This window comes from Tenrec ecaudatus, chromosome X (genome assembly GCF_050624435.1).
Source record: "Tenrec ecaudatus isolate mTenEca1 chromosome X, mTenEca1.hap1, whole genome shotgun sequence".
NCBI classification, from domain to species: Eukaryota; Metazoa; Chordata; class Mammalia; order Afrosoricida; family Tenrecidae; genus Tenrec; species Tenrec ecaudatus.
This window is the reverse complement of record NC_134548.1, coordinates 122,828,679-122,842,971: the sequence shown is the minus strand read 5'-3', so window position 1 is coordinate 122,842,971 and position 14,293 is coordinate 122,828,679. Positions and strand designations below refer to the sequence as shown.

General features: G+C 40.1%; 1 protein-coding gene across 1 annotated transcript in view; it reads left to right on the top strand.

Annotated features, from left to right (window-relative positions):
• The window catches only part of DNAAF6 (dynein axonemal assembly factor 6), a 61,692-nt gene that overhangs the window by 7,367 nt on the left and 40,032 nt on the right, over nucleotides 1-14,293 (top strand). Inside the window, exon 2 of the mRNA XM_075539124.1 lies at nucleotides 10,150-10,299. Coding sequence (XP_075395239.1) covers nucleotides 10,150-10,299 — 150 coding nt within the window. The remainder of the gene's footprint in view (nucleotides 1-10,149; nucleotides 10,300-14,293) is intronic.

Sequence of the window (14,293 nt, the reverse complement as noted above, 5' to 3'; positions counted from 1 at the left end):
GGGGGAGGAAGCATCCAGGATCTGGGGGAAAGCTGTGTTCTTCATCGATACTACCTCACACCCTAATTAACCCATCTCCTCTCCTAAACCCCTCTATGAGGGGATCTCCATTGGCCTACACTTGGGCCTTGGGTCTCCACTCTGCACTTCCCCCTTCATTTAATATGATATATATACATATATACATATACATATATACATATACACATATATACACATACATACACACACTTATATATATATTTTTTGCATGATGCCTTATACCTGGTCCCTTGGCACCTCGTGATCGCACTGGCCGGTGTGCTTCTTCCATGTGGGCTTTTTTGCTTCTGAGCTAGGTGGCCGCTTGTTCACCTTCAAGCCTTTAAGACCCCCGACACTATCTCTTTCGATTGCCGGGCACCATCAGCTTTCTTCACCACATTTGCTTATGCACCCATTTGTCTTCAGCGATCCTATCATGGAGGTGTGCAGTCAATGATATGATTTTTTGTTCTTTGATGCCTGGTAACTGATCCCTTTGGGACCACTCGATCACACAGGCTGGTGTGTTCTTCCATGTGGACTTTGTTGCTTCTGAGCTAGATGGCCGCTTGTTCATCTTCAAGCCTTTAAGACCCCAATCACTATCTCTTTTGATAGCCGGCACCATCAGCTTTCTTCACCACATTTACTTGTTCACCCACTTTGGCTCCAGCCGTTGTGTTGGGAGAGTGAGCATCATAGAGTTCCAATTTAATAAAAGAAGGTATTCATGCATTGAGGGAGTGTTTGAGTAGAGGCCCAAGGTCCTTCCGCCACCTTAATACTTGACCTATAAATATAGACACATAGATCTATTTCCCCATCCTCCTATATATATTTGCATGTACATGTCTTTGTCTAGACCTCCATGAATGCCCTTTGACTCCTAGCTCTTTCCTCCATCTCCCTTGACTTTCCTCCTGCCCTATTACCATGCTTCGTCGCCACCTGGGCTAGAGTATACCTCTTCTCTAAGCAACCTTACCCTTGATCATTTCCCACCAGGCCTGCCACTCCCCCTTCTCTACCATTTGGGGGTCCCATGTTTTTCCCTTGTCCCTGGGTTTGTTAATACCACTTCCTGACCCCCCTTACCCCCCCACCCCAAGTCCCCCCGGAACTGTCGGTCCCGTTGTTTTTCCTCCAGATAGTTTATCCAGCCTGTCCTATTCAGACAGACCTGTGGAGACACTAACATGCACGAAATCAAGACAGAGGAAAACAAAGCAACAGTATACAACCAGACAACAAAACAACAAAAACAAACCACTGACAAAGAACAGAACAAAATCGTTCATAAGAGAAAAGCTTGTAGTTAGTTCAGGGATCGTTTGCTGGCCCTTAGGAGCGTTTTCCAGTCCAGTCTGTTTGGGCACCACGCCCTGGCCCCAAAGTCCACTTTCAGCATTCCCTGGGGACCTTGCCACTCCATTCCCTTGCTGTTTTGCTGCACTCCCCCAGTGATGTGCCTCGGTGTGGTGGGATCAGGTCAGGTGCAATTCCCACACTGTGTCTCCGGTGCTGTCCCCTGTATCGCCCTTAGTCACTGATTGGCATCATTTCTCATAGTGGGGCCAGCCATGTTGTTCTCTCTGTGGACTGACTGCTCTACTCAGGAACATCATCATCACGGCCTGGTGGAGGAAGGTTCTTATATCCTTCCAGTATCTGTGGGGCTTTCATTCCTTGAAGTTCTCCATCTATCTTGGCATCGATTTTCCCCTGTGTGTAGAAGATCTTCAAATGCAGAAACCCTGGGTCCAGAGGACATGCTTCTCTCTCAGCTCTTCTTTCTTAGTGGTAGCGGTCCTTTCCTCTCTGCTCTTTTTTCTCTCTTTTTTATTTGTGTAAGGTAAACAGTGATACAGATCACTTCCCTTACATTACTGTGACCTGAGTTAGGGTATTGTATGCTACTCTAATCCAGTTACAACTGATTGGCTGACCACATCATACAGGTAGTGCCAAGGGAGATAATTATATCATTCAATACACGACTGTCAAGTCATCAAAAATCATATTCCAGCCAAGATAACACATATATTTGGGAATAAAACTCATTCCATGATGTTTAGGTGTCATCCAGTTAGTTCCGACTCATAGAAACATATGTACAACAGAAGGAAACACCACCCCGTTTCGTACCATTATCAGTTGTTCTTATGTTTGAGACCATCGATGAACAGCTACTGTGTCAATCACTGCCCCACTGTTTTATCAACTATGATGTCCTTCTTCAGGAACTGGTCTCTGCTGACAACAGGTCCAAAGTACACGAGACATAGTCTCACCATCTTTGCCCCAAAGGAGCATTCTGGCTGTACTTCTTCCAAGAGAGATTTTTTTCCTATTTGTTCTTCTCACAGACCAAGATATTTTCAATATTTTTCACCAGCACCAAATTCAAATGCATCAAGTCTTCTTCAGTCTTCCTTATTCACTGTCCAACTTTCACATGCATATGAGGCAGTAGAAAATACTTCGTCCTCAAAGTAACATCTTTGCTTTTCAGCAGAAGATTTACCCAGTGCAATGTACCATTTGATCTCTTTACTGCTGCTTCCATGAGCATTGATTATAGATCCAAGCAAGATAGAATCCTTGACAACTTCAATATTTTTCTCCATTTATCATGATGTAACCTCCTGGTCTAGATGGGAGAATTTTGGTTTCCTTTACATTGAGTTGTAATCCAGACTAACGGATTCAGTCCTTATCTTCATCAGCAAGTGCAAGTCCTCCTCACTTTCAGCAAGATCAGGTGTCATCTGGATATTGGAGGTTTTTAATAAGTGTAATAAGCTTTCCTTAAATCTTGCTGCATTCTTCATATAGTCCAACTTTTCTAATTATTTTTAAGCATACAGATTGAATAAGTATAGTGAAAGGATATCACTCTAACACACACCTTTCCTGATTTTTAACCATGCAGCATGCCCTTTTCCTGTTCATACAACTGCCTTTTGATCCATGCAAGGGTTCCACATGAGCAAAATGAAGTCATATGGAATCCCCATTCTACTCAAGGATATCCATGTTTTGTTATGGTCCACACAGTCAAATGCCTTAGCATAGTCAATAAATAAATCCATGATAGGCAATATTATTATCCCCATTTTAAAGATAAGGAAAAATGTGCCCAAAGTCACAGAGCTAGGAAGTAAAGGATACATATAATACCAAGCATTATGACTCCACAGCCTTCATTTTTATCCACTATGATAAAATGCCACAGTTCTAGATCTAAAGGGCAATTTATCTTGTTTTTAGTACCCTCAACATCTCTGATGGGCATTAAGGTCAGTTTACTATTTCAAGACTGAAATTAATAAAGAAAAACACAATAAAACAAGATTTGTGATGAATCATCTACGTGCAAATATACACTGTATTTCTGTAGCAGCACAAACTTTAGAATCAATTTGTGTTACTATTTTAGGTACAACTCAAAAGTTGCAGTGGATTAACAGAAAAAATATTTCCTGTGAGTTAATTTTGTAAAATAACGTTTTAAAAACATCACTAGAAGGCTAGAGACCTTTGCTTCTATATTTAAACCCAAATAATTAACATTAGGTCAAATTCTAGTCTTCATTCATACAAGTCATTAAAGTCTGACATCTCAAAGATTTTTAAAGATCTTGAATTTCTACTGAAAACATAACTAGAGATTTTATCTTTTTTCTTTCTTTTGTAGACGTTGCTTAAGACACTAATGTCTGGATGAGAGAATTGGAAGTACTTGTGACTTTCTTATTTATATTTAACATGTTTATTTCATAAAATTTCCACACTATACATAAAAATTACTATTGTTTATACTTAGAGGAGCCCTGGTAGCATAGTGAGTTACACGTTGGGCTATTAACCACAAGGTCAGCAGATTGAGTCCACCAGCTGATCTGTGGGAGAAAGATGAGGCTTTCGGCTTCAATAAAGATTTACAATCTCCGAAATCCTAAAGTGCAGTTCTACTCTTCCCTGTATGAAGGGTCACTATGAGTAGGAATTGACTTCATGGCAATGGGTGGGTGGGATTATACTCAGAAAAATAATTATTTTATTTTGTGCGAACTTTCAGAAAAGTCAATGAACAAATCCATTAGAGTTCCCAAATAACAACATAATATGAGGGATCATCAAGAGGTAAAAATTTTGAATCATTTTATTGGGGGCTCATACAACTCTTATCACAATCCATACATACATTGTGTAAAGCACATTTGTACATTCATTGCCTTCATCATTCTCAAAACATTTGCTCTCCACTTAAGCCCTTGACATCAGCTCCTCATTCGCCCCCCACCATCCTCGATCCCCCTCCCTCATGAACACTTGATAATTTATAAATTATTATTTTGTCATATCTTACACTATCTGCCATCTCCATTCACCTACTTTTCTGTTGCCCATCCCCTGGGGAAGAGGTTATATGTAGATCCTTATAATCGGTTCCCCCTTTCCACCCCACCCTCCCTCCACCCTCCCAGTATCGCCACTCTCACCACCTGTCTGAAGGGATCATCCGCCCTGGATTCCCTGTGTTTCCGGTTCCTATCTGTACCAGTGTACATCCTCTGGTCTAGCCAGATTTGTTAGGTAGAATTGGGATCATGATAGTGGGGAGGGGGGGCAGTGGGAGAGGAAGCATTTAAAGAAAAAGAGGAAAGTGATATGTTTCATCGATGCTATACTGCATCCTGACTGGCTCATCTCCTCCCCGCTACCCTTCCATAAGGGGATGTCCAGTTGCCTACAGATGTGGGCCCCCACTCCTCACTCCCCCTCATTCAGAATGATATGCTTTTTTTTTGTTCTTTGATGCCTGATAACTGATCCCTTCAGCACCTCGTGATCACACAGGCTGGTGTGCTTCTTCCATGTGGGCTTGGCTGCTTCTGAGCTAGATGGCCGCTTGGTTATCTTCAAGTCTTTAAAACCCCAGATGCTATGTCTTCTGATAGCTGGGCGCCATCGGCTTTCTTTGCTACATGTGCTTATGCACCAGCTTTGTCTTCAACAATCGTATTGGGAAGGTGAGCATCATGGAATGCCAGTTTAATAGAACAAAGTATCCTTGCATTGAGGGAATACTTGAGTGGAGGCCCAATGTCCATCTGCTACCTCTTAATATTAAACCTATAAATTATGTGCACATAGATCTATTTCCCCATCCTCATTTATAAATATATTTACATATGTACATGCCTTTATTTAGACCTCGATAAATGCACTTTGCCTCCTTACTCTTTCCTCTATTTCCTTTTACTTTCCTCTTATCCCACTATCATGCTCAGCCTTCATTTGGGATTCACTAATTCCTTTTGGTTACTTTACCTTTGATCATGCCCTACCAGGCTTCCTACACCCTTCTCACCACCGATTTGGATCACTTGTTTTTCGCTGTCCCTAGGTTTGCTAACACCACTTCATTCTTCCCACCTCCCCCTCTTTCATGTCCCCCCAGAACCATCGACCCCATTATTTTCTCCTCCAGATTGTGCATCCAGCCTATCTTATTTAGACAGACCAGCAGAGATAATAACATGCACAAAAACAAGACAGATCAAAACAAAGCAATAAAAGAAAACAAAACAACAACAAAATGCCAATGACAAAAACAACAACAACAACAAAAGAAAAGCCTGTAGTTAGTTCAAGGACTATTTGTTGACCTTTAGGAGTGTTTTCCAGTTGAGTCTGATGGGGTGCCAATCCCTGGCCCCAAAGTCTATTTTTGGTATTCCCTGGGGACTTCATTGCTTTGTTCCCCTTGCTGTTCTAAGGGGAAAACATTTTAAAAACATACACATCTAAAAACCAAACCAAAAATCACTGCCATCAAGTTGATTACAACATATAGCCACCTTATAAGACAGAGTTGAACTATCCCTTTGGGTTTTGGAGGTGTAATTTTTAAATAGTTTTATTTTGATATTTGCTAATAGCTTTATTTTCTTACAAATTTTAGCTTAAGTACTTCAATTTCTATTTAAAAACGAGTATAACAAAGGCCCCATTAGTGCTTTTAGTGTAGTATATCCCTCAACTTACTTAAAGTTCCCACTTATCATTAATCAGAAACTATTTAATGACATATGCTTCCTGCATGATACAATCCAACGGTTTAAATGTATTTTAAAAAGTTGTGCGATCATTACCAAAATCAGTTTTGGATAATTTCCTTCATTCCTGTATTGTTATTAATTCCCCAGTTCCCCTCCAATCTTCCCTGTCATAACCCTACAAATCTATGAATCTAGTTACGGTCTTTATAGATTTACCTATCCAAGATTTCATATAAAGGAAAGTGTATTCCCCTCCCTCAAAACCAAACAAAAGCCTTCATCAACAACAAATAAAACACAGGTACACTTCCATCCAAAATAATGTAGAAAATAGTGTAAATGATACAAGTTACAAATGGGTCAAACGGGGAAACATATGACAAGAAGTTACATTTGCAGCTAACTGTACCAGCATTCTGAGTACAAAACCATTCACATGTGTGCTCAAAGGTCCAAGGTTGTTCAATGGAGATGGGCCACAGGAGGACTCTGCAAATAGGATGCACAGAATTTGAGCCTAAACCAATTCTTTGCTCTGGTTCTGTATTTTATTATTACAGTTCCTTGGATCACAAAGGTTGGTGTGCTCCTTCCATGTGGACTTAGCTTAGATGGACACTTATTTTCAGACATGCCTTTAAGACCCAACATTGTATTCTTTCTGATAGCCAGGTATCATCTGATTTTTTTCACCACATTTTTCAATAGCACTCATATCTTCAGTGATCATGCCATGAGGGCAAGTATCCAGCTACAGCATTAGAACTAATGGTTCTTAAATCAGGACTTATAAACTCAAAACTCCATTCATATATCATATATATGTATGTGTGTGTGTGTGTGTGTGTGTGTGTGTGTCTGTATTCTACCTCTAAAGTGGACAGGCAAAAATATCAACTTCTTGAGAAATAATATAGATAACCTGCAGGAGACACTAGGTACTTCTAATAATAGTATCATTAGTCTAGCCAGTGGTTTAGGTGGTTATATTTTAGTGAGAAAAAGGAAAATATACATGTATAAGAAACCTTTTATGTTAAAATATATGGTATGCTTACTTAAACAGGCTGAAAAGTTAAGTGACTATACACTGCTTGAAAAAAAGTTAGACAAATGATTTATTAGATTTTTTAAGTTAGAGAAGGCAAAAATTTTATAATGCACATTCACTGAAGCAAAACTATACCTGCAGAGCTATCCCCCAAAGCAAAGAAAATATGAAAAGAGCAAATATACGTTTGTCATATGTTGTCAACTGGTGTGAAACTTGAAAGCAGGAGATTTGGATCAAAGTCCAGTGATTTCCACGACCACAGTATTGGGATTGCAGGCATCACCCTCTCACCCTATGGTGGTTCAGCTGTAAGTCCAAAACGATATTTCAGTTACTTTATTTGCAACAGATATGTTTAAAGTAAGGTCCGGTTCATTTAGAGAGGTTTCCAAGTCATAACCTTCTGATATGGCCTATCATAGAAGCTTTCAATTTTTACAGAAGCAGACAACTTCATCTTTCTCCTGCAGAGCAACTGATGGGTTTTAACTGCTGATCTTGCCATTAGCAGCTCAATTCATAGTCTGCCGTGCCAAAGTTCAATAAATAAAATATCCATTTAGAAAACATGCATGAAATAGATAAAAATATAATGAAAAAGTAGGTCCCCAAATAGCAATATACAACTTATATGACACTGACTCACTGTTTATCCAGAGACAGGACTCAAGAATATACAGGTTTAACCAGCACCCCTGCCCCATGACCCAAGTAATTCTTAACACTAAAATTTGAGAGCCACTACAGTAGGTGCTCAATAAATGCCTCTTACATTAAATATGAAAACTTAAGGACGTGGGCAGAGTGCTTGAATTTCCTTGCTGCCCTAAGTCTATAAGTCAGCAAACTACATATATCTGAAGGAGTTTACAAAGATTTTCAAAGAAGAATAAAAGACAATGTTCCTGAAGCACAGAACCGATGAGACGCCTGAGGGGCCGGCCCAATTACCAACTAAGTGGACAGCAGCACCCTCCCCCAGAAGAATTCACTTCAGAGGACAGCCCTGAAGCTACAGCTCAAGAAGAGAGACTTGTCTGATCAGAGCCCACAGGAACCAATAAGGGGGAAAGGGGAAAAAAATGAAGCACATCCTGGCTCACCAAGTCCGGAGGACAATATTTCTCCTCAGAGCAGCAATGCACAGAGACGACCACAGGACACAGCATTCCTCACTGACCCATAGCACCATGGGGGACAACACTAGAGACACACTGTGGGAATTGTGCCAGCCATGAGTCCACTACACCAAAGCCAGCCACTGGGGGCATGCAGCAGAACAGCGTGGGGAACAGAGTAATGAAGTCCCTAGGGAATGCCAGGGATAGATATGGGGCCAGGGCATGGCACCCCATCAGACTCAACTGGAAAGCACTCTTAAAGGACAACAAATAGACCTTGAACTAGATATAGGGTTTGTTGTTGTAGTTGTTATAGCTATTGTTTTATTTTCTATTGTTGCTTCATTGTACTTGGTATTGTGATGGTGCATATTGTTGTCCCTGCATGTCTACCTGGAAGGGATAGGCAGGATAAACCAGCTGGAAGAGAGAACAACGGTATGACAGTTTCAGGGTGACATGGCAGGGGAGGAGGTAGGGGAAAGGAAATGGGTGTTAACAAACCTAGGGACAAGGGAACAACAAGTGATCCAAAATCAGTGGCAATGAGAGTGTAGGAGGTCTGGCAGGGCTGGATCAAGGACAATATAACAGAGAAATTTTTGAAACTCAAATGAAGGCTGAACATGATAGTGGGACAAGAGGAGAGTACAAAGAAATAGAGGAAAGAACTAGGAGGCAAAGGCATTTATAGAGATCTAAATACAGGCATATACAGATGTAAATATATTATATTAATTATATTATATTATATTATATTATACTACGAGGGGGAACTAGAACTATGTACAAATATTTATAGGTTTTGTATTAAGGAAACAGATGGACAGTGGGCCCCTATTCAAGTATTCCCTCAACACAAGAACACTTTGTTCTAACAATTTGGCAGTCTGAGATGCTCACCTTCCTGGCACAATTGCCGAAGACAATGGATGCACAAACAAATGTGAAGAAAGCTGATGGTGCTCAGCTATCAAACGATACAGTGTCTTGGGTCTTAAAGGCCTGAAGATAAACAAGCAGTTATCTAGCTGAGAAACAACAAAGCCCACATGGAAGAAGCACACCAGCCTATGAAATCACAAGGCGTTGAAGAGATCAGGTATCAGGCATCAAAGAACAACAACGACAAAAAATCATAGTATTGTGAATGAGGGAGGAGTATGGAGTAGGGACCCAGGGCTCATCTGTGGGCAATTGGACATCCCCTTGCAGAAGGGTCGAGGGGAGGACAAGAGCCAGTCAGGGTGCAGTGTAGCAATGATGAAACGCACAACTTTCCTCTAGTTCTTGAATGTTTCCTCCCCCTTCCCCATTATGATCCCAATTCTACCTTACAAATCCGGCTGGACCGGAGGCTGTACACTGGTACAGATAAGAATTTGAAACACAGAGAATCCAGGACAGATGAGCCCCTCAGGACCAGTGGCGAGAGTGGCGATACCAGCAGGGTGGAGGGAACGTGGGGGAGAAAGGGAGAACCAATTACAAGGATCTACATATAACCTCCTCCCTGGGGGATGGACAGCAGAGAAGTGAGTGAAGGGAGACGTCGAACGGTGTAAGATATAATAAAATAAAAATAATTTATAAATTATCAAGGGTTCATGAGGGTGGGGGAGCGAAGAGGGAGGGGGAAACATGAGGGGCTGATACTAAGGGCTCAAGTAGAAAGCAAATGTTTTGAGAATGATGAGGGAAACAAATGTACAAAAGTGCTTGACACATGGATGTATGTATGGATTGTGATAAGAGTTGTATGAACCTCCAATGAAATGATTTTAAAAAAAGACAAATTTCCTGGGGAAAGAAGGAAGATATGACACTTGAAAAGTCTTACTGTCTTAAATAAAACATTTCTTTTTGATAATCTTCTTCCTAGAATACAGAAGCTAACAATATGGAACCAGAAAATGTGGAATCTCAAAATGAAAAAGTAGTGGAAAGTGGTACGCTTTCTTCGGTTTCTGCTCTGCAAGCCCTTTCTAAACTACTTCATCCTGAAGAAGAGGCTGATGTTGAATTTGAACAGGTGGTTATATACTTCAAGATAAATTACTTCTGTTCACATTAAGCTATGAAACTGTATTTGAGTAACTTGTTCCAACTGCAGTGGTAGCAGGGCTATGTCATTTGATAACATACGCAGGAGGTTGCAAGGCTGATTATGCATGAGATTATAACCTCTAGCACATTTCTAGCAAACATAATTATATTTTTTTCCAAACCACCTGAACACTGAATAGGAAAACAGTTCTGTAACTATGGTAGCAATATCCACATTTCACAATGTTTGTCATCTATATTTCTGTCCAAAGAATACTTGACAACCACAGCAAGAATAGTAGCTGGGACAATGTAAGCCTGGACATTATTTCACAAAACAAATCATTTCAATTGCATAATCTTAATGGGGCCTAAAGTACCAGTCCCCATCATTTTTTTGTCTTCCCATGAATGCAGAAGAGAAAAGAATTTGAGGCAAGTAATGGACAAACTACGTTTATCCTACTAAAATCGGCTTCTTGTATACATACTTGGCTGTGGAGTCTAATTAATTAAGTAGCATTTGGGGTCAGAACAGGTGACCCCAAGGGGCCTTGAGGCAGGGAGCTGAGCTTCACCTTGGCTAAGAGACTTACTGTAGCCACTCCAAGGTCACTGCCAGCATTCCCAGAATGATAAGCACTTGTTTATAATGAGTCCTGCTTTCCTCTATCCTCCTCTTCAATTATCAGGGAAGCCAAAGAAAATTTGTAGCAGACACTTCACTGTTATTGTACAAGAGAATTATTGGACAAGAGAATTATTTTCATGACTTTTTTCATTGCTATGAATAAACCATCTTCCATGAGCAAACATATTAATTTATTCCTCTCTCCAATATTTGCCCCATAACGTGGGAAAGTCCGTGTAATCTGAATATGTAGAAAGTTCAGTGGACTCAGTTACTATCTAAATATGTAGCCAGGAAGAGCTTTGGTGGAATGAGAAGAATCAAATAAAACATGCAATGGAAATGAAATTTATAAAAGTAGGGAACTGAACTTGGAAGTAAGATTGGGAACCAAGAATTTTAGTCAGGGAAAAGCCTTAGTAGAGGCTGAACAAATAAAAATCAGAAGGTTAATAACTGCAGATATAACAAATAGAATCCAAGAGAAAAAACATAGGAACAATGTATCAATGGAGTTAGGAACACAAGGTCTTTTTATTGTCTCCTTGGCTGAAATAGCAAAACAATAATTTCTGGAGGGTACATCCTGAGAAAGATAGGGCTATATCTACCCTTTTCAGAAAAAAATTAAAAAATAAGTGTTTGAGAAGTTGTGATCCAAAAGGAAGGAAAATCACAACCTGTAACTGGAACAGATCAGAGATAGAATTTATCCTTGGCATTTGTGCATTATGAGGTTTATTTGCATCTAGCAGTGTTTCAAGGGGAAAGATGAGTGCTTATGAGAACAGAAACACTTGGGTCATTTTAGTGAATTGTACAGTTTATAGAGGAAAATTACTATAATAACGTGTGATTCTGTATATCTGGGTTATAGGCAATTTTGAGATAATTGGTCATTCAGATATTGCAGTACAGATATCATTAGAGGATATAGAATTCGAAGATCAGACCAGTGGGAGAATAATTAATGTTTCTAATGAACTATTACATTTTCTAGGAGAGAAGCTGCTTTTCTTTTTTTCCCTAACATGTATTAATCTTGGGAGTTGTGGAGTGATTACAAGAGTGATGTGTTTTTGAGAATACACTCTCTGAAAACAGCAAGAGAACTGTTGTAAACACATCAGTTAATTTACACTAGCCCCACCATTGGGAAGAGAGCAGATTTTTTAAACTCATGAGAGGATCTTAAAGCCTATATGAAGTAAAGCTGTTCTTAGCTGAAGAAATGAAGACTGTTCTTATACTGTGAGTCAGAGGCATGCCTGTGGAATATTCATGGTTTTTGCACAGGATGGCAAAACAACTTTTTATTATATGAAGACTGAGGGGGTTCAACATATATATGCCCTTTTTAACTGGGGCTGGTGAACTATTTCATCCCCACAATGTTCAGAAGTACAAGCAGTTATCAGGGTCTTTGAGTCATTTGGGGTCTAAATACTTAGACTCTACTTAATGGTTGAATTTTATTTCGAAAATATGACCAGACACAACTAATACTGCACAGATCTTATAACACTTACTTATCCGTCATCTTTTACCCCTGTTGCTATCAAATCAATTCAGACTCAGAGAACCTGTGAGACAAACAAGAACAATCTCATAGGTTTTCCATAGCTCTGGTGGCGCAGTAGTTACAAAATGGGCTGCTAATTGCAAGGTCACCACCAGGTACTCCTTGAGAGAAAGATAAGGCTTTCTACTCAAGAGGTATAGCAGTGGTTCTCAACCTGTAGGTCGTGACCCCTTCTGAGGTCGAACAGCCCTTTCACAGGGGTCGCCCGATTCATAACAGTGGCAAAATGACAGTTATGAAGTAGCAACGAAACTAATGTTATGGTTTGTGGGTCGCTACAACATGAGGAACTGTATTAAAGGGTCTCGGCATCAGGAAGGTTGAGAATCACTGAGTTATAGTTTCAGAAACACATAGGAGCAGATCCATCCAGTCCTATAGGGTCAGTATGATGAGGCATTGATTTGATGTTAGTGAGTTTTTTTGCTTTTATTTTTAACCGTTACAGGGACCAGATGATCATATCTCCCACTGAGTAGCTGGTGAGTTCGAACTACCAACTCCCCCCTCAACAGTTTTATTGGCACGTAGTTTAGATACAATTCAATAGTTCAATCATTTAATCATATCAAGGAGAACTGTACAATCATTACCCCATCAATTTTAGAGCATTCCCTCCCACCCCCCCCATGGTTAAATTGCCTAAGAGTTATGTTATCACAATCCATTCTAGCGCTCCCTCCCCCTTCATTATTTATTCCTGAAACCCCCTTTCTCTCCCTATCACCCACCTCCACCCCTATATTTCCTATATCCCTTTGTATCAGTTATTATCATTATATTTACACTCCTCCTGTGCTTCACACCTGGGAAACCCAACAGAAAACAATAAAAAGCAAAATCGCACCAACGTGGTAAGGATAACATCATAATAGTATAAAGACAAAAATACAAATAATGTGTAAGAAGTAAAAGTCCTCCATCAACATTGAAAAAGTCAAGAAAGGCATTTCTGTCATGGAACCAGTAAGACATACTTGTTTGCAGAACAAATTCAGGTTGCATCTATAATGTGGTCAACTGGCCAAGTGTCGAGCTTGATCTAGCATAATCAAGATGACTATGGTCTCTGCCTGTTAGTAAGGCTGTTTGAGAGTCTTGCCTGTGGCGAGAGCAGATCTGCCAGCTGTTCAGTCTGACTAGATTCTCTGCTTATGGGTTTTGGACTCCCATTGTCTCCCACAGCCCTCCACAAATTAGGTGTTCATAATTTTTGCTCTGATGCTTTTCTCCTCACCATATTCATATTTTGTCATTGTCTTCTTTGCATCACACAAGCTGGTGTGCTTCTTCAGTGTGGACTTCGTTGACTCCTCACTTAGATGGCTGCTTGTTTGAATACAAGCCTTTAGACCCCAGACACTATTCTGATTGCTAGCCGGGCACCATCTGCTTTCTTCACCATATTTTGCTGTGGCACCCTTTTCTTTAATGATTATTTCATGAAGGTGCATGTGTAGTAGGACCATGATGTAAGAACTGATTTTTGTTAGGTTGGAGTTAGGATTTAGTGTGAACCCAAAACCTGCATCTATGCTTTTTATTTGTTTAGTTTTAATTTGCTGTAACTTGAGAGTTAATATATATGTCACATTATTCCATAGTTCAATCATGTCCAGCACAATTGTATAATTGCTTCCATAAGCAGTGTCCAAACATACTTTTCCTTCTTGGACTTCTTGCCATCATCTCCGCCTTATCACCCCCACCCTTTATCTATTCCCCTTTTTCCCCAAACCCTTGTTATATTTGTTTTCCCTTTAGGCT